Source organism: Bos indicus x Bos taurus, chromosome 2 (assembly GCF_003369695.1).
Source record: "Bos indicus x Bos taurus breed Angus x Brahman F1 hybrid chromosome 2, Bos_hybrid_MaternalHap_v2.0, whole genome shotgun sequence".
NCBI lineage: Eukaryota > Metazoa > Chordata > Mammalia > Artiodactyla > Bovidae > Bos > Bos indicus x Bos taurus.
In genome coordinates, this window is record NC_040077.1 from 118048371 (window position 1) to 118071672 (window position 23302).

Sequence of the window (23302 nt, forward strand, 5' to 3'; positions counted from 1 at the left end):
GCATGCCAGAACGTTCCAGTGAACCAAGAGGACTGTGGGAAGCATCTGGCCTTGAAACTGTTGGAAAGGCTTGTTCTAAAACGCTTCATGCCTAAGGGGAGGGACTTTCATCAGTAAGAGAATGAACGTTACCACTGGCTGCAGAAGATGAAGATGGGGTGAGAAGCAGTCAGCCAGAGACAAGGATTGTCCAAGGGCTCCGAGGGGATAACTTTGAGGACCCCACATAGTACTACAGAAGAGAAAGAATTGTCACTGGAAATCTATCCCACCCAGAAGATGCAAAGGTCATACTATATCTGCCTTAGACAAGGATAATCTTTGCTGTCTCATACATGTCCTCCCAGCTCCCATCTCTTCTAGGTCAGGAAAAGTCATAGGCAATCTGGGGGTTTGAGGGGGTGGCTGTAGAAACCTTAATTTCATCTGCAACCTTCACTCGTCCTTGTAAGGTAGCAAAACATCCATGGGTTCCAGTGGTTAGGGTATCTTTGCTGGGGTAAAGGATGTTACTCTGCCTATCACACTTATAAAATGAGATTGTTCCTTGTAGCTGAAAATGACCAAAGGACGTAAGAATTACTTAAGAATGACTAGCCAAAGTGGATATCAAAATAGCAACAAAATAATACCTCATTCTCATTTGGATGACTACTATAAAAATAGCACAAAATAAGTATTGGTAAAGATATGGAAACATTGGAACCCTTGTGCACCCTTGGTGGGATGTTCCCATTTCCCAAATGGGAACTGTACAGCCACTACAGAAAATGAGTTCCAAAAAATTAAAAATAGGACTATTCCATGATCCAGAAATCCCACTATTGGGTATAAATCCAAAAGAATTGAAAGTAGAGTCTAAAAAAAATATTTCCACATCCATGTTTATGGTAATGCTCTTCACAATAAGCCAAGAAGTAGAAGCAAACCAAAAGTCCATAAATGGATAAGTAAACAAAATGTGGTATATCCAAACAATGGAATATCGTTCAGCTTTGACGAGGAGGGAAATTCTGTCACATGTTCCAGTATGAATGAACCTTGAGGATATTAAGCTAAGTGGGCTTCCCTGGTGGCTCAGTCAGTAAAGAAACTGCCTGCAACGCAGAAGACCCACATTAGATCCCTGGGTTGGGAAGATCCTCTGGAGGAGGGAATGACAACCCACTCCAATATTCTTGCCTGGAAAATCCCATGGAGAGAGGAGCCTGGCGGACTACAGTCCATGGGGTCATAAAGAGTCAGACACGACTTAGCTACTAAACCCTCACCACAAAGAGACAAATGTTGTCTGATCCCACTTATAGGAGATACACAAAGTAGTCACATTCATAGGAACAGAAAGTAGAATGGTGATTCCCAGGGGCTGAGAGGAGGGGGAAATGGGAACTATTTAATGGGTAGAGTTTCAGATGAACTTTTTTTTCAGATGAAAAAGTTCTGGAGATCTTTCACAACAACATGAATATACTTAACACTACTGAACTGTACGCTTAAACATGGTTATGACAGTAAATTTTGTTATATTTTTAATAAACATATAATAAAAAAGAATGATAGGCAAAAGAGTGACAGCCAAGATCTCACCCAAGTTTTCATCTAAGGTGGAGGGGTAAAGGTTGAATCTTCGGATGGGGTATGAATGGGTCCCTCTTTTATAAGGCCCTAATTCCATGGCTTAAGCTCCTCCCAAACTCTCCCCTACTAATATCATCACATCAGAAGTTAGTGTTTCAGCATATGAATTGCTGTTCAGTTGCTGAGTCGTGTCTGACTCTTTGCAACCCCATGGACTGCAGCACACCAGGCTTCCCTGTCCTTCACTATCTCCTGGAGTTTGCTCAGATTTATGTCCATTAAGTCAATGATTCTATCTAACCATCTCATCCTCTGTTGCCACCTTCTCCTTTTACCTTTAATCTTTCCCATCGGCAGGGTCTTTTCTGGTAAGTTGGCTCTTCACATCAGGTGGCCAAAGTATAGGAGCTTAAGCTTCAGCATCAATCCTTCCAATGAATGTTCAGGGTTGATTTCCTCTAGGTTTGACTGGTTTGATATCATATGATACTGAACAATTGCACTCATTTCACAAGCTAGCAAATACTCAAAATTCTCCAAGCCAGGCTTGGAGACAGTATGTGAACCATGAATTTCCAGATGTTCAAGATGGATTTAGAAAAGGCAGAGGAACCAGAGATCAAATTGCCAGCATCCACTGGATCATTGAAAAAGCAAGAGAGTTCCAGAAAAACATCTACTTCTGCTTTAACGACTACACCAAAGCCTTTGACCGTGTGCATCACAACAAACTGTGGAAAATTCTTAAAGAGATAGGAATAGCAGACCACCTGACCAGTCTTCTGAGAAATCTGTATGCAGGTCAAGAAGCAACAGTTAGAACCTGACATAGAACAACAGACTGGTTCCAAATTGGGAAAGGAGCATGTCAAGGCTGTATATTGTCACTGTACTTATTTAACTTCTATGCAGAGTACATCATGAGAAATGCTGGGCTGGATGAAGCACAAGCTGGAATCAAAATTGCTGGGAGAAATATCAAATAACCTTAGATACACAGATGACACCACCCTTATGGTAGAAAGTGAAGAGGAACTAAAGAGCCTCTTGATGAAAGTGAAAGAAGAGAGTGAAAAAGTTGGCTTAAAACTCAACCTTCAGAAAACTAAGATCATGGCATCTGGTCCCATCATTTCATGGCAAATAGATGGAGAAACAATGGAAACAGAAACAGAGTTTATTTTTCTGGGCTCCAAAGTCACTGCAGATGGTAATTGCAGCCATGAAATTAAAAGATGCTTGCTCCTTGGAAGAAAAGCTATGACCAACCTAGACAGCATATTAAAAAGCAGAGACATTACTTTGCCAACAAAGGTCTGTCTAGTCAAAGTTTTGGTTTTTCCAGTAGTCATGTATGGATGTGAGAGTTGGACTATGAAGAAAGCTGAGCACTGAAAAATTGATGATTTTGAATTGTGGTGTTGCAGAAGACTCTTGAGAGTCCCTTCAACTGCAAGGAGATCCAACCAGTCCATCCTAAAGGAAATCAGTCCTGAATATTCATTGGAAGGACTGATGCTGAAGCTGAAACTCCAATCCTTTGGCCACCTGATACGAAGAACCATCTCATTTGAAAGGACCCTGATGCTGGGAAAAATTGAAGGTGGGAGGAGAGGGGATGACAAATGCTTGGATGGAATCACCAACAAGATGGACATGAGTTTGAGTAGGCTCCGGGAGTTGGTGACGGACAGGGAAGCCTGGCGTGCTGTAGTCCGTGGGGGTCACAAAAAGTCGGACATGGCTGAGTGACTGAACTGAACTGATATGATGTGAACCTGGTATGAATTAGACGATAGCACTAGCTCATAAAAATGATACCTTCACCTGGTACGCTTTCTCTTTCTCTCTCAGATAGCTCACTCTGGTGAAGGCCAGCCACTAAGTCATGAGGACACATAGGCATCCTTTTGAGAGGCCCACACATGGCCAGGTGGACAGGAACCAATGCACCAGCACCAACCTGCTGGCCATGTGAGTGGATCCTCCAGCCTTATAAAAGAGGCTGCAGTGAGATCTGTGCCCCATCCTCCATGTGAGGATCTGGACAAGAAGATCCAGAACAAACTAAGCCATGACTTACGTCGTGTAACTATCAGAGCTGATTTCATGGGCAGTCTGACCATATTTTTGGCACTTATAAAAATGTTTTTCTCTGGGAATCTTAGGAGTGGGGGCATATGGAACACCATTTCTCTCCTCTACACACACACTCATTCCCTGTGCCAGTGGAATTCTTGGCTTGGTAGGCTCTAAAGTCGAAGGAAGCTATGAAAAGATCCCCTGGCTCCTCCGTCTTGCTTCTTTGGGGTGGGGTAGGCACTTCCTTGGGAACATTTAAGAAGAAGGCATATTGAAGAGGGACAGCAATCTTTGGGCTGATGGGATACAGGTCAGAAACTCAAGGCAGGATTGGTCAGAGTGGGTCAATTCTAGACGGATGCTATGCAAAGGTAGAGGACGCGAGGGTGAGGCCCAGACGGGATTGGGGTCTGAGTGGTAGACAGAAAAGGAATCAGCTAAAACGATGGGGGCTCGGACTTCTCTGGTGGCTCAGTGGTCAAAACTCTGCCTGCTAATTCAGGGGCGATGGGTTCCATCCCTGATCTGGGAAGATTCCACATGCCGCGGAGCAACTAAGCCTGTGTGCCTCAACTACTGAATCGGTGTTCTAGAGCCAGGGAGCCACAACTACTGAAGCCTGTGGCCCCTAGAGCCTGTGCTCAGCAACACGAGAAACCACCGCAATGAGAAACCTGAGCACTGCAAATAGAGAGTGGCTCCCACTCACTGCAACTAGAGAAAAGCCCACACCGCAACGAAGACCCAGCACACCCCAAACAGAAACCAAAAACCTTTGGAAACAGGCAGATCACAACATGTGCCACTTAAAACAGGAAGTTGCCTCTTTGTAGGCCATGCCCCCGACTTGGCTCGCTCAGTGGTGCTGGTATCAGAAGAGACCCATTAAAGAGCCTGCCTCCTAATGTGAAAATACACAGCTGGGCTCATAGACCAGCCCGGTCTTCAGAATAAGTCAAAGGGCAGAGACAGATCAATAGATGAGGTGCAGAGTCTTGAATTCTTCTTCTTATTTTTAAAATTATTTAGTTATTTTTGGTTGCACTGGGTCTCCATTGCAGTGGGCAGTCTCATTGTGGTGGCTTCTCTTGTTGCAGAGCACAGGCTCTAGGGAGAGAGGACTCAGTAGTTGTGGCACATGGCTTAGTTCCCTGCAGCGTGTGGCATCCTCCCAGACCAGGGATCGAACCCATGCCCCTGGCATTGGCAGGTAGATTCTCAGCCACCAGGACCACCAGGGAAGTCCCAAGAGTTGTGAATTCTTTATCTATTTCTTTCCTGAGTAAAAATGAGAGTTGCAGCAGCTAAGCTTACTGAGTCTAAAGCCTCTTGTTCCTTCCTCAAAATCCTTGGGCGAAACAGCCTGAGGCAACTGTCTCCAAGTCGAGGTCAGAACTGGAGGTGACCACAGGGGTACTTGAGATGACTCCTGAGATTTCAGCTGCAAGCATGAGGGACTGACAAGTATTTCAGTGATTTTTTGCTTGTCTTCTTTCTGGCTGTGCTGCGTGGTATTCAGGGTCTTAGTTCCCCTACCAGGCATCGAACCTGTGTCCCCTGCAGTGGAAGTGCAGAGTCCTAACCACTGGACTGTGGGACCTCTGAGAAGCTATTCAGTGATCTTTGGGAAGCTGTGGGGGGCATTCTGGATCCCCAGAAGCCGGGTTCTGCATTGCCCCACCCATCACCCACTGCGTTATCTGGAGGCTGTGGGTGGTGGGCAGCTAGGACTGGGTGGGAGCCAGTTCTTCACCCCCGTGGGACGTTCTTGCCCTGACTTGACTGGACTGGTCTGTTCATCAGGGCAGGGTGGTAAGGGTGGATCCAGCCCTGGAGCGAGATCAAGTGAGGTAGGTGCCAGTGGTGCCAGCAAAGGACTCTGCTTGCCAAGGTAAGGATGGAGGCTTTCGCCTTGACTAAACCTTACTCAGGATCCTCTAAGCCTTCTTTGACCTTGGACTTTAGTATCCCTCCTTGTTGGGCCTGTATTGCCCAGTTTCAGCAAGAATCCTGCTAAGTTAGCTTGGAGAGAATCCCTCATCCTTGTTACCTAATTACCCTTGCTGTGTGATCATCCTCAACAGCTGGCCAAATTCTTCACACCCACCCCCCATTTTGGTATCTGCTTGCCTTCAGCAAGAATCCTGTGCTCTTTAACCAGAATCCACCCTCTACCCCCTGACCCTCGATATTTCTTGTTATTAATTTTCCTCCCACAGAACCCCCACCTACTCCTTGGCTATAGATCCCCTCTTGTTCTTGTTAGATTCGGATTTGAACTCGGTTCCATACTGAGGTGTCTTCCTGCCTATTGCAATGCTGTGGTCATTTAGTCACTAAGTCATGTTCGACTCTTTCACGACCCCCACGGACTGCAGCCCACCAGGCTCCTCTGTCCATGGGATTTCCCAGGCAAGAATACTGGAGTGGGTTGCCATTTCCTTCTCCAGGGGATCTTTCTGACCCAGGGATCACACCCTCAGCTTGATTCCTGCAGCTTCTGCTTGGCAGGCGGGTTCTTTACCACTGAGCCATCAGGAAAACTCCCTGTCGCAATAGTTTCTGAATAAATTCTGTTTTTCCTTCATTAATGACTGCCATCCTCTGTTTGTTTGTTTTTTTTTTCTGAGCGGGAGCACCTCTCCGCCAGAGCTCAGGTGAGCAGCACGGACAGGTAAAGTAGCAGGCTCCCACAGCCCCCAGAGGCCAGCTGGACCCCAAGGTGGGCGAGGGTGAGGGTTAGATGCATCCATCCAAGTGAAGCAAGGCTCTGGGCAGGGAGGGAACTGGGCCCAGACAAGACAGGCATGGGCAGAAGTGGGTCTTGGGGCAGTTGACCAACCCCGAAGCCTGGCTTACCACATGGAGGCCCGGGAGTGAGACCCCCTCCTAACGAATGGTGTGGAACCATGGGAAGCAAGAGGCTTGCTCAGAGATGCTGTGGACCCCCTAGGCCAGCTGGCCCAGACTAATGGGGCATTCAGCCCACAAATATTTATGAAGCGCCGAAGAGCTTTAGAGGGGTATTCTGGCAAACAAAATAGAGAATTTTGTCCCCCAGGAACTTAATAGTGGTGAGAGACAGACACTGCAAACAATACACAGACCACATGAAGTGTTAGAACATGCTCAGTGAGGCTCTAGGGAAAGCAAGCCAGCAGGCAAGACAAGAGAGTGGGAGAGAGATGAGGGTTGCTGGATTGGCCTCCCCCAGAGGTGGTGACATTTGAGTGAAAACCTCAAGGACAGGAGAATGAACCCTGAGCATTTCTAGGGGGAGGAACCTTCCAGACACAGGGACGGGCTGGCAGAAAGGCCTTGAGCAGGGGTGACCTGGTACTCCAGGCACAGTGAGGAGGCCAGAGGAAAACCCACCAAGGGGAGCAGACGAGAGGAGGCCCCCAACCCCGTTGAGGACCCTGGGATTTCACCCTGGGTGGTGGTGGCGGGCAGGGAGTAGGGAAGAGCAGATGGCCCAATCTGGCTGCTGAGCTGAAAACAGGCTTTAGGGTGGGGGTTGGGCAGGGTAGAAGTGGGGAGACTAGGGAGGCCTCTGCAGACCCAGGCAGAGGTGGAGTCCGGAGGGGTGGGGACTGTGGGCAGCTCTCACTTAGAGGCAGAGCCAGAAGATCAGGGGCCAGCTCTTTGGGGCTGCGGCTGTCGGCCGTCTTCCAGATGCTGGTCTGGAATGTCCATGGAGCTGGACCTCGAACAGATCAGGAATTTCCACCCTGGGGACTTGGGGGAGGAATGGGGTCGGAAGGAGGCAGGGATGACGCCAGGCCATGAATGCCTCTGAGAAAAACATCCTATCCTTTAAAAAAAAAAAGGTTTTCCACAATATAAACTACATCCAGGAAAACAAAGCACAAGAGGCAGCCAACCTCAAGAATTCCAGTCTTACAGCTTCCCTCAGTCCCCAGTCCCCTGGGCGGGGGCTGGGGGTCCCTGTTCTCTTTGGGGGTCCCCCTGTCTGACCTCAGTGGGAGTCATGGAGCCCGGCTACCATGATAGAAGCTGGTCACTTGTGCTCCGCCTGGGCGGAAGCACGGAGCATGATGGGACTTCAGCCCCACAGGCCACTAATGGGGGGCAGTGGTGGTGGGCGACACCCTGGCCACACAGGTCAAGGGCAAGGAGCTCTGGCTGTCTCCCGATGCAATGACTTGGCTTTATTGAGATGCCAGTGTGCGCCAGGCACTTTGCATATGTGGTTGAATCGAAAGACACTTCTTTCCTCCTGAGAAAACAGGAGGGATGATTAATTTGGGGCTGGGCAGCCTCTATTATGTGTCATCGAAGGAAAACTTGACATACCCCATGCTGAAGGCCGTGTTCTTTCAGCAGAACATAGCTTAAGCCAGGCATAGCAGTTCTCAACAAATGATCCCCTGGAGGAGGAAATGGCAGCTCACTCCAGTATTCTTTCCGGGGAAATCTCATGCACAGAAGAGCTGGGTGGGCTACAGTCCATGGGATTGCAGTCAGACACAACTGAGCGACTAAACGTGCATACACGCAGAGAAGAAGGCTGAGTAGACGTACTCTGCCAGCTGATAGAACTAGGAATCTTTACCTGGGGATCAAGAATGGGGGTCAAAAAGAAATGAACTCTTCTGGGTAAAAGGTGTGCCTTGATTATAGGTGTAGGTGTTTTAGGATAGAAAATGCAACCTATGGTAGACCCATTCCCCCCAGTACATCATCCCCCCTCACCTTTCCTGGAACAGTATTCCTTCTCCCCCACCCCACTTCACCCCCCAAAAAAGCCCAACCAGTGGGAAGTTGATTCTTTGCAGCACTAAGAGGTGGTTATACCAGGGGCAACCCCAGCGCCCCCCCTCATCTCCTGTCTCCGCTCCTCACCTGGTCCCTAGACGGTGGGTGTTTTTAGCATCTCCCTGGGGCCCCTGTGCCTTGTCTCTGGGCCCCTCCTGCCTTTTCTTCTTGCTTCCCTGTGCAGACACTGCAGCGAAGCATCTCTATCCCAGACCTGTCAATATTCTGAATTCTGTGTTTTTCACAACACAGAATTGTGTTGCCTATAGCCCCAGTACAATGTGGGTACCTGGCAGCCACTTCAGGGTAATTTCACATTCAAGGATGACACCAACATCCAAAGAAAACTTCATAAGGAATGTAAATATTTCAACTCTTTTGCGACTGACCCACAGCAAAACATCTTAAAGACCCGTCTCTCTGAAGTCCTGTTGACAGCTGCTCAGGAATGACCCTTCTTGCCCATCTCTCATGTGTTTCTGCCCCTCGCCTTCTCCAGGCTGGCCCACTGGCCTGCATTTTCGCCTAGCCATCTCTTCCCTCTTACTCTCAGCTGCCTTCTCTTCCTGGTTCAGTTTTTTCCTCCTGCAAATGGCTTCATTTTTATCACTGTTTCTGAAAATCAATTATACTTACATTAAAGTTAAGTTCAGTCTCTAAGTCATGTCCCACTGTTTGTGACCCCTTGGACTGCAGCATGCCAGGCTCCCCGTCCTTCACCATCTCCCGAAATTTGCTCAAATTTATGTCCATTGAGTTGGTGATGCAATCCAGCCGTCTCATCCTCTGTCGCCCTCTTCTCCTTTAGCCTTCAATCCTTCCCAGCATCACAGTAAAGTTAAAATAACCACAAAATCAACCAAAGCACACACAGAGGGCTGACACAACTCTGGATATTACATTGCGGACTGCCCAGCTACTGCCTGCACCACCGATACATTCGTCAGATCTGTTCCCCTGTTGAAAGACAGAGACCAGTCTTACTTAGGGCGATGAGGATCCCTTAGAAAATTTATGGTGTTAGAAACACCACTTCCTAGGCCTTGATCATAGAAATTCTCCTCCAGGGCCAGGGACCTCCCAATCTGCATCTTCACAAGCTCCCCGGTGATTCTGAAGTGATGGTCCATGGACCCTCTCCATGGGAAATGGTCAGACTGTCTCAAGGGGACCCTCTTTAAACAGCGTCTGGCCAAATTCACTTTACTGGGACTGAAGACTCCTTTACTGGTGCAGTTTCTTCAGCAGATCCCCACCCTTCAGCCTCCTGGAAGAGCAGACCTCATGAGGCGTTCTTGAAAATAGAAGAGTCTAGAATCCAGGCCTGAGGATTCAGCCAGCCATCTTTGGAATGGGCCTATCTCCAGACTCCAACTTGTTCAAATGAGAAAACAAGATCCCCCGGCCCTCTCTCCACCCACGTTCTCATCACAGCTCTGCTGTTACATTGTGCTAGCTGTGAGGTTGGAAGTTTGTGGTAAAGAACAGAAGGGACCTCCTAGCACAGTAAGGAAATTCTTACTCACATGTCAGAGGCACAAACATGTGCCTAACCGTGACTGTCCAGCTGGTTATTCTTTATTTTTCAAAACCACATATGATTCTGTTCATATGAACTGTCCAGAGTCGGCTACAAGCTATAAAGACAGAAGATAGATTGAGTGGTGGCTAGGAGCTGGGGTCGCAGAGGGAAATGGGAAGTGACTTAGGGGTCAAGGGTTCTTTTTTTTTTTTAATTGGAAGATAATTGTTTTACTATGTTGTGTTAGTTTCTGCTGTACAACTGAACCAGTAGACATATATCCCCTCTCTCTTGGACTTCCCTCCCACCCCACCCCCATCCTACCCCTCCAGGTCATCACGGAGCCCTGAGCGGAGTTCCCTGTGCTATACAGCAGCTTCCCCTGTATATATGGGCTTCCCTGGTGGCTCAGTGGTAAAGAATCCTACTAGCCAATGCAGGGGACTTGGGTTCTATTCCTGGGTTGGGAAGATCCCCTGGAGAAGGCAACGGCAACCCACTCCTGTACTCTTGCCTGGGACATCCCATGGACAGAGGAGCCTGGTGGGCTCCAGTCCGTGGGGTCAGAGTCGGACACCACTGAGCACCGCAGCACCAGCACCAGCGCATAATGTCAACGCTACTCTCAGTTTGTCCCGCGCTTGCCTTCCCCTGCTGTGCCCACAAGTCTATTCTCTGCATCTGCATCTGTAATTAATTCACTTAATCTGTGGACGCCCTTGGTTGGCTCTCCTGTTCCTGGATGCTCAACTACAGAGCCTTTGAGAGTTCCTTTGACCCTGAAAAACCCTCGCTACTTCTCCTAGTTCCCAGTTCCTACAGGGTTCTTCCCTCGTAGCTCAGTCGGTAAAAAAATCCACCAGCAATGCAGGAGACCCGGCTTCGATTTCTGGGTCAGGAAGATCCCCTGGAGAAGGAAATGGCAACCCACTCCGGTATTCTTGTCTGGAAAATTCCATGGACAGAAGAGCCTGGCGGGATACAGTCCATGGGGTCGCAAGAGTCGGACACGACCTAGAGACTAAACCACCACCGCCACCATGTTCCTGCCTAGCACCTCTGGAAGGGGTTCACACTGCCCTCTGGTGGTGGGGCAGCACTGTACCATCGCCTGCAGAAGTCCAGAGTGCCTGCTGGGTTGAGTCTATTCTGAGAGAATAGGAAAACCTCCTCTACATGTTCTGCTTTGCCCGGATTCTCCCAAGAGCTCAAAACCAGGGCTACAGGAGTCCAGGGAAAACTTCTTTGAGGAACTAGAAATTGAGATGGTGTTGATATAAGGCACAGCTGCCCAAATAAACAGGGTCATGGTCTAGATGCAGAAATAGCCAGGCCTGCCCTTAGGCTCCGGCTGGGAAAATTTAGGTTGGCATCAGCACTTGTAGGTGTCGCACTTCCCTGTGTTGAGACCAGTCCTCTGTTGTACTTCTGAGGGGTTGGCCTCTCACGCTGAGATATTCCTACCCCCAGGATGTGAGGATGTGCTGGAACACCTCTGGCTTTTCCTGCAAGTAAGTACTAATGTGGCGCTTCCCAGGTGGCTCAGCGGTAAAGAATCCGCTGCAATACTGGAGATTCAGGTTCGATCCCTGGGTCAGGAAGATCCCCAGGAGAAGGAAATGGCAACCCACTCCGGTATTCTTGCCTGGAAAATTCCATGGACAGAGGAGCCTGGCGGGCTACAGTCCTTTGGGTCACAAGAGTCAGACACAACTTAGGATCAAAACAACAACCAAGTACTAACATGTGCCTGTGAACTTGAAGCCCCTTTCACTGGCCGCCAGAACCCACCTGCTTGTGGGCAGAGAGACCAGGCTCCCATGCTCCCCAGGGCACTTTCGTGGGCCCATGAATCAGTTCAGAACCTAGTCACAGGGTCAGCTGATTCACCCCCTCCTTCCACATCTTGACCGCCAGGCACAGTTACAGCCTTGGATCTGAATGTTGCAACCGCGGAGCCTGGATGCTCTGCCTGGGGCTATGGAGCCTAGAGAACCATTGTTGTGCCTGAAACTAGAAACCTTGATGCTGCCCTTGTGAAGGAAGGATGTTTCTGCCTCCATTCATCCCCTACAGAGTTTATTCTGTCAAACTGTCACTCCACATTAAACAGATCCTGCCTAGGGCGGCCTGGCAGATGAGTTCTGGTATCAGCTGAGACTCTGGACATGCCGCCGCCCCTTTTTGCTGCTCCTCAGGTCTTGTGTCCAGGTCTGGGTCACTGTCCTCATTGCTGAGTTCCTGCTTGAGGCCTCGTGCAGTCTTTTGGAAAACTGGCCTCCGTGTAACATCCGGATGATGGAAGAGGGAGCTCCTGCAGGGTCTGCCCAACCTCTCTGTACATAATCAGGTGCCAGTGGCTGCTCATGGGGAGAAGTACCTCCAGTGCCAACCGTGTCCTAGCTTTGGCTTTATCCAGTTGGCATGCCTGTTGGCACTCAGCCTGAGGAGTCCAGGCTGGCAGGGCTTCACTGAATGGTACTCCCTTTTCTGGATGGTTTTTGAAATGCAATGGCCCCTTGAGACCAGAGCAGAAGCGTGTAAGACCATGGCTTCCTGGATTTCATGATCTTGTGTCACCCCACGGTGCTAAAGTGATAGTATGTGTGCTTTGATTTTTTTTTTCCCCAGGGATGATAACAGAAGGGAGAGCTGAGATTCCTGTAGCCCTCACGCTCAATTGCAGGCAGAAAGTTTCTAGGGAATGGAGTGGGAGCATCTTTAGGAGGAAAGAGAAACAGTCAGGGTCCTCACGGCTTGGGGGAGTGAAGAAGAGGGGCCATGGCACCCAGCAGGACTGACCAGGCCAGCCGGAAGCAGGCCCCACAGCTACACGTGAGATGTGAGCTTGCTCAGCCAGGTCTGGCTCAGCAGAAGTTTGGAAAGCATCTAAGAAAGGCACTCAGCCCAGTCTGCTCTCTCAAGAGCAGGTATTCTTGACCAGGAAACCACGCCTGCCCAGCTCCTAAGAATGACTTTTCCAAGGTTGAATTTCTGGAATCAGCTAGAGGGGACACTATATTTTTATATATAATTCCTCCAGTCACTCTGTAAAGTTTTCTTTATTCAATTTTTGAAGCTGTAGCTCTTCCCAGCTTCAGAGGATCATTTAAGAGTCATTTATTACCTCCTGCAGCCGTGAAATTAAAAGATGCTTGCTCTTTGGTAGAAAAGCTATGACAAACCTAGACAGTGTATTAAAATACAGAGACATCACTTTGTTGACAAAGGTTCATATAGTCAAAGCTATGGTTTTTCCAGTAGTCACATACAGATGTGAAAGGTGGACCATAAAGAAGGCTGAGCACCAAAGAATTAATGCTTTCCAACTGTGGTTCTGGAGAAGACTCTTGAGAGTCCCGTGAACAGCAAGATCAAACCAGTCAATCCTAAAGGAAATCAACCCTGAATATTCATTAGAAGGATTAATGCTGAAGCTCCAATACTTTGGCCACCTGATACAAAGACTCATTGGAAAAGACTCTGAGGCTGGGAAAGATTGAGGACAAGAGGAGAAGGGTGTGACAGAGGATGAGGCTGTTGGATGGCATCATTAAATCAATGGACATGAGTTTAAGCAAATTCCGAGAGATAGTGAAGGCTTCCCTGGTGGCTTAGATGGTAAAGCATCTGCGTGCAATGTGGGAGACCCAGGTTCGATCCCTGGGTCTGGAAGATCCCCTGGAGAAGGAAATGGCAACCCACTCCAGTACTCTTGCCTGGAAAATTCCATGGACTGAGGAACCTGGTAGGCTACAGTTCATGGGGTCACGAAGAGTCGGACACGACTGAGCGACTTCACTTTTCACTTTTTCACTCAGTGAAGGGCAGGAAAGCCTGGTGTGCTGCAGTCCATGGGGTCAGAAAGAGTTGGACATGACTGAGGGACTGAACGGCAGCAACAACAACAGTCACCTCCTATGTCACAACTTGGGAGGGGGCAGTCCTGAGGTGACCTGGATTCTCAGCAGCTCCGGCCAGTAGGGAATGGGACCATGTTGGACCAGGAAGAGAGAAACAGCCTGGGTACAGGACTAGAAGAGGTCTCCAGGGAGACACAAGTCACACTGTCTGCAGGGATGTCACTGACACTGATTTCATTAGGAGTTTTTATGTATTTGCCTGTGCACGACAAATCGAACCTGTGGCCCCTGCAGTAGAAGCACAGTCTTAACCACTGGACCACCACAGAAGCCCCACACTAAGAGTTTTTATCGTTTAAGGAGATGGGGGCCAAAACTTGGTGGGCCTGGGCAGTGACAGAACAAAAGGAGGATGGATCTGAGTCTCCAGCTCAGAAGGACTGGGGAAAGATATGGACCACTAAGCCTAGCAGAATAAATCAAACCCCACTCTTGCAAGTAGGAAAGAGAACAGCAACAAAAGGAAGTTAAAGGATGGTCCCAGGGCTAAGGGTCTTGGTTGTCATAGCAACTGAACTGATAGTGGCTGAAACTTTCAACCTGAAAGAAATGACTCTTGAGTGGTTTTCTTTTTTTCCCCAATAACAGAGCAATCCAGAGCCATGACAGAACAGAGTGAGAGAGACCTGATTCAGTTTATCAGTGCCAGAATGAAAGAGAAGGTCACAAATGGATTCAAGGTAATTTACAGCACAGCAATCCTGCCTACTGGCAAACCAGTGGGGAGAAGGGTCTTTTACCATAACGCATGGAGACTGTGTTGCAAAGAGAAACCTTTAGTACTCCACTCAGAAGGAGTTGGAAATCCAAAGCCATCATTATCTCTAGAATCCATCATGCTCTCCAGGAAGGGCACCAGAAGTCCTTATGGCCGTATTTGTCATCTTCCTTTCCAACTATAAAAGGAGCTCTGTTTCATTACATGCTTTTCTTTAGGTGCCCAAACTGCTTACACCCCTTTCTGGATGACAGGTGAAGTCAGTCCATTTCACAGTTCACACTACTGTGGAAACAGTGGGAAATCAGAACCAAGGGATCTCTATGCATTTCCTGTTTATTCGTCTGTGACACTAGGTACCTAAATGGGAAGTTGCAAGATCCTGTTGAAGAGTTTTCAACTTGCTATGGGAGCAGGGATGGGGACTCTGATGATGGTGTTACTTGATTTTTATTTGTCAGCTTGTGCTGCCTAACAAAATCTCACAGACTGAGTAGCTGAAACTTCTGCTGCTGTTGCTGCTAAGTCGCTTCAGTCGTGTCCGACTCTTCGCGACCCCATGGACTGCAGCCTACCAGGCTCCTCCATCCATGGGATTTTCCAGGCAAGAGCACTGGAGTGGGGTGCCATTGCCTTCTCCGAGCTGAAACTGCAGATATTCATTTCTCACAGTTCTGGAGAATTTGGGCAGAGCAGATCAGAGCAATCTAGTAATTTGCACTGACTTCCTATTTTTGTCTTGAGTGAAGAAAACCACTGTGATAAAAGTTTTAATCCTTTGAGGCTTTGTTAATAGATAGCAATTAGCAAAATGAAAGTGCTAAAAGATCATTAAGTTTAAAATATTGACCATAGAATTGCAATTAAGTTAGTATATTTAAGTCTCATACTAAGCGCCTAAGAAGAAGAATGTTTTTTGAAATTCTTTTTTAATGATAAATAGGGAGGACCAAGCAAGGATAAAAGATGTTCTTGACAGTAAGCCCAGAACTAATGGATCAGAAAGATGTAATGGAGCTGAAAATAGAACCACATGTGTATACTGAAAAGGCTCAGTGTGCCAGGCAAGACCAATGATAAGAATATCACACTGAATCCCATCCTGTCAAAAATAGCTAAACATATAATTACAGAGATAAAGGGGGAATATCATACGTGTTCATACACTAGAAATATAATTCTGACTGAAATCAGACAGTAGAGTTGCAGAACAAAATGCTCAAAGACAGTGGAACAAAGTCTAAATCAATTTTGAAGGTGAGAAATTGTGATAAAATATGTATTGTAGCACAATATGTTGTTAGTTAATGAAAACAACAGAAGACATTCTGAGATATGCCAAGACAGAAAACATAACAGCCACGTGCTCTTCTTTTAAAATTACTTAAAAACATACTTCAGCCAACAGAAAGATGTATCAAAAAAGAAGTATGGAGATGCCATGGCAAGATAAGACCAGATAGGAAACTTAAACAGTAAGAACAGAAAACATTGCTATTGTTCTCAAAAATCACTGCAGATGGTGACTGCAGCTATGAAATTAAAAGACACTTGCTCCTTGGAAGAAAAAATATGGCAAACCTAGACAGTGTATTAAAATACAGAGACATCATTTTGCTGACAAAGGTTCATAGACTCAAAGCTATGGTTTTTCCAGTAGTCATGTATGGATGTGAGAGTTGGACCGTAAAGAAGGCTGAGTGCTGAAGAATTGAAGCTTTCAAATTGTGATGCTGGAGAAGACTCTTAAAAGTCCTTTGGACAGAAAGGAGATCAAATTAGTTAATTCTAAAGGAAATCAAGCCTGAATATTCGTTGAAAGGACTGATGCTGAAGCTGAAGCTCCAATACTTTGGCCACCTGATGTGAAGAGATGACTCATTGGAAAAGACCCTGATGCTGGGAAAGATTGAGGGCAGGGGAAGAATGGGGTGACAGAGGATGAGATGGTTGGATACAATCACCGGCTCAATGGACATGAGTTTGAGCAAACTCTGGGAGACAATGAAGGACAGGGAAGCCTGGTGTGCTGCGGTCTATGGGGTTGAAAAGAGTTGGGCACGACTCAGTGACTGAACAACAGGGTAACTCTAAACCTGACTGTGGCGCCCTCCGCTTCCGCTCTCGTTCCCACAATGCTGTGCGGCTGAGCGCCTCCGAGCCCGCGGGGACACTGTGGGGGGATCACCGCCTGAGGCGGCGGCGGCGGCGGCGACGTGTGCTGCGGCGGGCCCGCGGCGTCGGGCGGTGCGGATGTCGGGCTGGGAGGACGAGCGCGGCGGCGAGGGCGACGGGCGCATCTACGTGGGGAACCTTCCGAACGACGTGCGCGAGAAGGATCTGGAGGACCTGTTCTACAAGTACGGCCACATCAGCGAGATCGAGCTCAAGAATCGGCACGGCCTCGTGCCCTTCGCCTTCGTGCGCTTCGAGGACCCCCGAGATGCTGAGGATGCAGTTTATGGAAGGAACGGTTATGATTATGGCCAGTGTCGGCTTCGTGTGGAGTTCCCCAGGACTTACGGAGGTCGGGGTGGGTGGCCCCGCGGTGGGAGGAGTGGGCCTCCTACAAGAAGATCTGATTTCCGAGTTCTTGTTTCAGGACTTCCTCCATCAGGCAGCTGGCAGGACCTGAAGGATCACATGCGAGAAGCTGGGGACGTCTGTTACGCAGATGTGCAGAAAGATGGAATGGGGATGGTTGAGTATCTCAGAAAAGAAGACATGGAATATGCCCTGCGTAAACTGGATGAAACCAAATTCCGCTCTCATGAGGGTGAAACATCCTACATCCGAGTTTATCCAGAGAGAAGCACCAGCTATGGCTATTCACGGTCTCGGTCTGGGTCGAGGGGCCGTGACTCTCCATACCAAAGCAGGGGTTCCCCACACGACTTCTCTCCTTTCAGACCCTACTGAGACAGGTGGTGGGAATTTTTTCTTTATTTTTTAGGTGAACTGAGCTGCTTTGTGCTCAGAATCTACATTCCAGATTGATGATTTAGTGGCTTAGGAGATTTTTTAAATTTTTTTTTTTAAGGAGATAAAACTACATAATTTCTACCAGGGCCATATTAGCAGTGAAACATTTTTAACTGCAGAAATTGTGGTTTTGGTTCAGAAACGAGTTGTATATTTTTCACCCCGATGATGTGAAAAAAATCAGTGCTGTATCCTTGTGGGTTGCTCTTCTATGGAGATCAGCAGTTACTGTGACTGAGTCGGCCCATTCTGTTTAGAAATGTATTTTAAACGTTTAATAACTGACAGGTGTAGTTGTCTTTGATTGTGTTCATAGATTTCACCAAGAGGCACACTCATATGTTTAAAAAAAAAAAAAAAACATTGAGTTGCAGTGGCAACTTGTGCCCAATTGGTAAGGAGCAGGAGTGGATTACTTATTTGGGGATAAAGTTAGTTGCTCTGACGATGGTCTGAGAACATCACATCCGAGGGAAGTTTCAGGGTTTTCTTATAATTCAAGGCCAACCATATAAACTAAGCTGCTTTAATGAAAAGGGGAGCATTGCAGATAGGGGAAGGGAATGAGAAGGCTAAAAACAGGCTTTTAAAAGTGGGTGCCAGCATAAAGATCACTGGGAAATTCTTAACCAAAACCAACTTTAGCAAGTTGGTCAGGGGAAAAAACTCATTTAAGTTTTGGTTCTGTCACTTTTGCTCCTAAATTTGTCTCATATTTGTCCTTGGTATCTGAGCTATAAAAAAAGACAACCCCCCCCCAAAATAAATAAATAAATCTGACTGTGGCAATATACAAAAACATGCAGACCTATCTCATTTATAAATACAAATGCAAAATCCTAAAAAACACCCTGTGCAATGGTATATTAAATACACAACAGGAACAAAAATTCCACACTAATTTAGAATTCCACTTAGTTTTTTTTCATAGTGTTATGAGTGTAGAAATTCTGAAAATGTTGTTGTAGTTTAGATTTGAGAAAATGAGGAAACATACTGTGGGAGAAGACAGGCACAAATATTGCCTGTAGGAAGACATGGGAGAAGCCTGTGGTGTTGGATGGGAATTAGAGGCATATAATATTTATAAGTCATGGGATTATCAAGGAACGTTCTCTGTCCTGCCAACATGCACCTGATTGGATTTCTGAATTACTATGGACCGGGGGAGCCTGGTGGGCTGCCGTCTCTGGGGTCACACAGAGTCGGACATGACTGAAGTGACTTAGCAGTAGCAGTGGTTGCTATATACTATCCATTTCCCCCTGTTTGAATGCAAGTGTCTACAGTCTGTGTCATTATTATATTTGGAAAGTGGGGGAGACTAACTTGTCCTTTAGTTCACAGGTCTTTGGTTCCACAGAAGTTGTACCTAGGCCTGCATCCAGTGAACCACACCTAAGGAACTTATCTGAATTGAACCTGATATGGATGATGAGGTCCTGGACTTTGTTCCAGTCCTACAATGAGTGAGACTTATTGGGATGGGGTGGGGGGTGAGTGTCCTTTGCATGTGGGAAGGATGTCAATTGCTGTGGTCAGAGGGTAGACTATGGTAGGGTGTTTCTGAAGACAGTGGCAACATTTCTTGCCAAATAACATTCCCTTTGAAACATGGCTTTGCCACTCATCCTATTGAGAGGTACAGCCCATTTCCCCTCCTTTTGAATTTGGTCTGGTGATTTGCTTGGACTGACAGTATGTGGAAGAAGTAATACTCTACAAGCATGAAAGGGCTTGGTCAATACCATGTGGAACAAAGATAAGGCATCCACATGGAGCTCTTCCTAAATTTCTGGCTCACAGACAAGTGAACAATAAGATGACTACTCCTTGAAGCCACTAAACTTTGGGATCATTTGTTACACAGCAGTAGGTAGCTAATATGCTATCAAAGGTCCTGGGGTCATTTCAAAACAACTCAGGAGCCAACGTGAAGACTCTCACTCACTGCTAAGCAATCTGAGCAGCAATAAAGATATTAACTGCAATGGTTGGGAGCACATTAAATATTTAAATCCATGAGCTCAAGATACTTTATAGAAAAAAAAAAAAAAGAAAGAAACCTCCATGTCTATCTTTAGAGGCTATTAGGGAAACAACTAACTTGAACATTTTAAATAAAGAATCCAGAATTTATCCTTTATTTCCTATACAAACTGTACTTCAAGGCAGCCAAATATTGAAGCGAGTTCTTTGCAGAAGAATTCTAACTAATAAATGTAGAAAGAATAGAGTACTCATGTGCTCAGTCATGCCCAGCTCTTTGCAACCCTTTGGAGTATAGCCTGCCATTGTCCATTGGATTTTTCAGCAAGAATACTGGAGTGGGTTGCCATTTCTTCCTCCTGGGGATCTTCCTGACCCAGGGATCAAACCCACATAGAAGGAGTAACAGAATCTAAATATCATCATTTTGCAAACCCTATTGAAATAGGTTTAGGCAATAAGCATCAGTGGCTGCTAAAATCATTAGGGGAAAGGATGATGTGTAACAGATGGGTCAAGTTGATAACACCTGAACCTGCTGTAAGATCTTAATTACCATTGCTAAGTCGCTTCAGTCATGTCCGACTCTGTGCGACCCCATAGACGGCAGCCCACCAGGCTTCCCCGTCCCTGGGATTCTCCAGGCAAGAATACTGGAGTGGGTTGCCATTTCCTTCTCCAATGCATGAAAGTGAAAAGTGAAAGTGAAGTCGCTCAATCGTGTCCAACCCTCAGCGACCCCATGGACTGCAGCCTTCCAGGCTCCTCCATCCATGGGATTTTCCAGGCAAGAATACTGGAGTGGGGTGCCATTGCCTTCTCCGGTAAGATCTTAATATTACATATTAATACACAGACCCCCCCCCCTCCGGGAAGTCTCTATACTAAACAATCAACTCGAAACAACCTCCCCCAAACCTGAATCCAAGTAAGCCTCTAGATCTAACCTCTAGGTCTAAAAAAAAAAAAAAAAAAAAATGCCAGAGAGAAAAACACATGCCACTAAGAGCATGGGGGCTTCCCTGGTGGCTCAGATGGTAAAGAATCTGCCTACAATGCAGGAGACCCAGGTTCAATCCTTGGGTCAGGAAGATCCCCTGGAGAAGGGAAAGGCTACCCACTCCAGTATGCTTGCCTGCAGAATTCCATGGACAGAGGAGACTGATGGTCTATAGTCCATAGAATTGCAAAGAGTAAGATACCACTGAGCGACCAAAGCTTTCACTTTCACAGGAGGATGTAGAAAAACTCAGAATATGGGAATTCCGGTCTAGTGGTTAGGACTGTGCTCTCACTTCAATGTCTGGTCAGGGAACTAAGATCCCACAAGTCAGGCAGCGTAGCCAAAATTGAAAACAAAGAACCAAGGCTCCAAAACTGTGGCCACCTGATGCAAAGAACTGACTCATTAGAAAAGACTCTGAAGCTGGGAAAGCTTGAAGGCAGGAGGAGAAGGGGACAACACAGGATGAAATGCTTGGATGGCATTACTGACTCGATGGACATGAGTTTGAGCAAGTTGTGATGAGTTGGTGATGGACAAGGAAGCCTGGTGTGCTACAGTTCATGGGGTCGCAAAGAGTCAGATGAGACTGAGCAGCTGAACTGAACTGAAGGTCCCACAAGCTGCACGGTGTGGCCAAAAGAAAGGAAAAGAAAATTCCAGAACATGAAAAATTGTACAGGGCAAAGACACCAGGTTATCCAATAAGTAGACAGCAAGGAAGAAAGGAAGTGGGGAATTTACAGATGAAAAGAACCTTAAGAGACAGATTAGCTAAATTCAGTGTGTGAAAGTAGTTAGGATCCCAATTTAAACACATCAATTGGAAAAGGATTTATGAGACAATGAAGAGAATGTGAACGGTGGTGAGGTATTTAATGGTATTAAGAAACAATTCAATTTTTTTTTGAGGGGGGAGTGAAATACAAGAAGAGTAAAAGGAGGTGGAGGACATGATGATTATATGTAAAGTTGGATTTGAATGACGAGGGCAGCCAATGGCATCCCAGAGTCGTTGGCAATCTAAGGATGGCCAGGGTACCATTATATGGATCCTGAAGTTGGGATGCTTTTAGTCCATCCAGAACAGGATCAAGGATGAGCCTGGAAGCTGTTGTCACTGACTTCATGACAAATAAGCACTTCTTTGAGGTCCTTTTCAAATTCTGCCTCTAAATCCAGTCCTACCTGACCAAAGTCGGAAGCCTGAAAGAGAGAGAGAGAAAAAAAAAAGCAAGCACACAGGGCCTAAGGACAGAGAATTAGGATCATAGATCACTTATGCTTTCTTAGGAGATCTCCTCTCCCTGCTGGAAAGCTGCACTCCCCCAGGCGAGCAGAACAGGAGGGAGAGGCCGCCACTCAGATGTTCAAATGCACGAGGCTCTGCCTGGTTGTTAACCTGGACCTGACAGGTGGTCTGGACCAAAGAGCTGATTTTGACCCCTGCAATGCCTGACTTTGGGGCAAACCAGATAAAACTTTTCTTGAAAGCCCACTCTCTGAAGGAAAGATGACCCCTTCCATTCTCCAAGGCTAAGACTGTGCTAGGCATTGAAGGGCTCCCTGGGTTGATTCTCCCCCCTCCAGCTCCATTGTTGGACACCAGTTTACAGCCTGTGGCTCATGAACAGGCCAAGTGGCGGCAAGGAGGGAGGGAAGGAGGCTGGGTGGAACTGAGAATTCGCTTTATATATGTCCCAAGAAATATCTGGACAAGTGAGAGTAAAAAATCAGAGTAAATGCAATAAACTAAAGAATGCCTTGGATTGCAATACAGTTCAACCAGTTGCTCTTCCTACCAATGAAAGATGAAACCAACACCAGCTGAGAGCAAATCTGGGTATTTGAGTCCACTGGGAAACTCAAGAGTAAAAAAATCCGAGCATGAGCATCCTGAAAGTTTAATTCATTTCATCTTGGTTAATTAATTTCTGTATTTCTGAGGCATGAAGGACCATGTAAGCATAAACTTCCTCCCCACCCCGCCCCGCCTCCCCCCATTTGAACAAAGAGGCAGGATGAAATTGACCATTCTCAGTGGGAGTGGCCTGTCCTTCTGGGACTGAAGATGAAATTTTTTTTTCAGGTATCATTTACAAGGACCCTGCTTGCTGTTCTTTTTGACATTCTCCTCTCCACCTCTGGGGCTTCCCTGGTGGCTCAGTAGTAAAGAATCCACCTGCAATGTGGGAGACCTGGGTTCGATCCCTGAGTTGGGAAGATCCCCTGGAGAAGGGAATGGCTACTGATGACAGTATCCTGGCCTGGAGAATTCCATGGACTGTATAGTCCATGAGGTCGCAAAGAGTCAGACACGACTGAGCGACTTTCAGTTTCTTTCTCCACCTCTGAGATTGAGAGACAGTTTCCTTCTATAATCCTTGCTTTTTGAGCTCTCCCCAGGACAAGACTAGGCACGATTCTTGCAAAGCTCTGCTGTCCCAGAAATGAGAGGGAAGTAGAAAGGATGTGAAAGGGAGGCAGGAAATTCCCTTTACCTTGTAAAATGTTTTATGGTTGTGAAATATTAGGCGCATGTCCCGTAAAAACCAAGCCATTGTGTACACTTTCTCAGTCAGCCTTTCTTTAACCAGGTCCAACCACATGGCTTCCCTAAAGGGCTCACCATAATCTCGAATCTAGGGGCAAAGACATCAAAGAGGTGATGTGAGCACAGGCATTGCCACTGGAATGGATCCAACACCAACCTTTATTTGCAGGGT

At 46.9% G+C, this 23302-nt stretch overlaps 1 protein-coding gene and 1 pseudogene across 4 annotated transcripts in view; one reads left to right on the plus strand and one right to left on the minus strand.

Annotated features, from left to right (window-relative positions):
* The first annotated feature begins 16713 nt into the window (after positions 1-16713).
* On the plus strand, positions 16714-17755 carry LOC113876429 (annotated as a pseudogene). The gene has a single exon (XR_003506487.1). The product of XR_003506487.1 is annotated as a serine/arginine-rich splicing factor 9 pseudogene (transcript).
* Positions 17756-21428: 3673 nt separating this feature from the next.
* Positions 21429-23302, minus strand: part of SP110 (SP110 nuclear body protein) — a 49655-nt gene continuing 47781 nt past the window's right edge. For all 3 annotated transcript variants that reach the window (XM_027515853.1, XM_027515834.1, XM_027515843.1), the window contains 2 exons: positions 23078-23218; positions 21429-21782 (listed from right to left, as the gene is read on the minus strand). In XM_027515853.1, the coding sequence (XP_027371654.1) occupies positions 21669-21782; positions 23078-23218 (255 nt within the window). In that variant the 3' untranslated portion in view covers positions 21429-21668. The remainder of the gene's footprint in view (positions 21783-23077; positions 23219-23302) is intronic.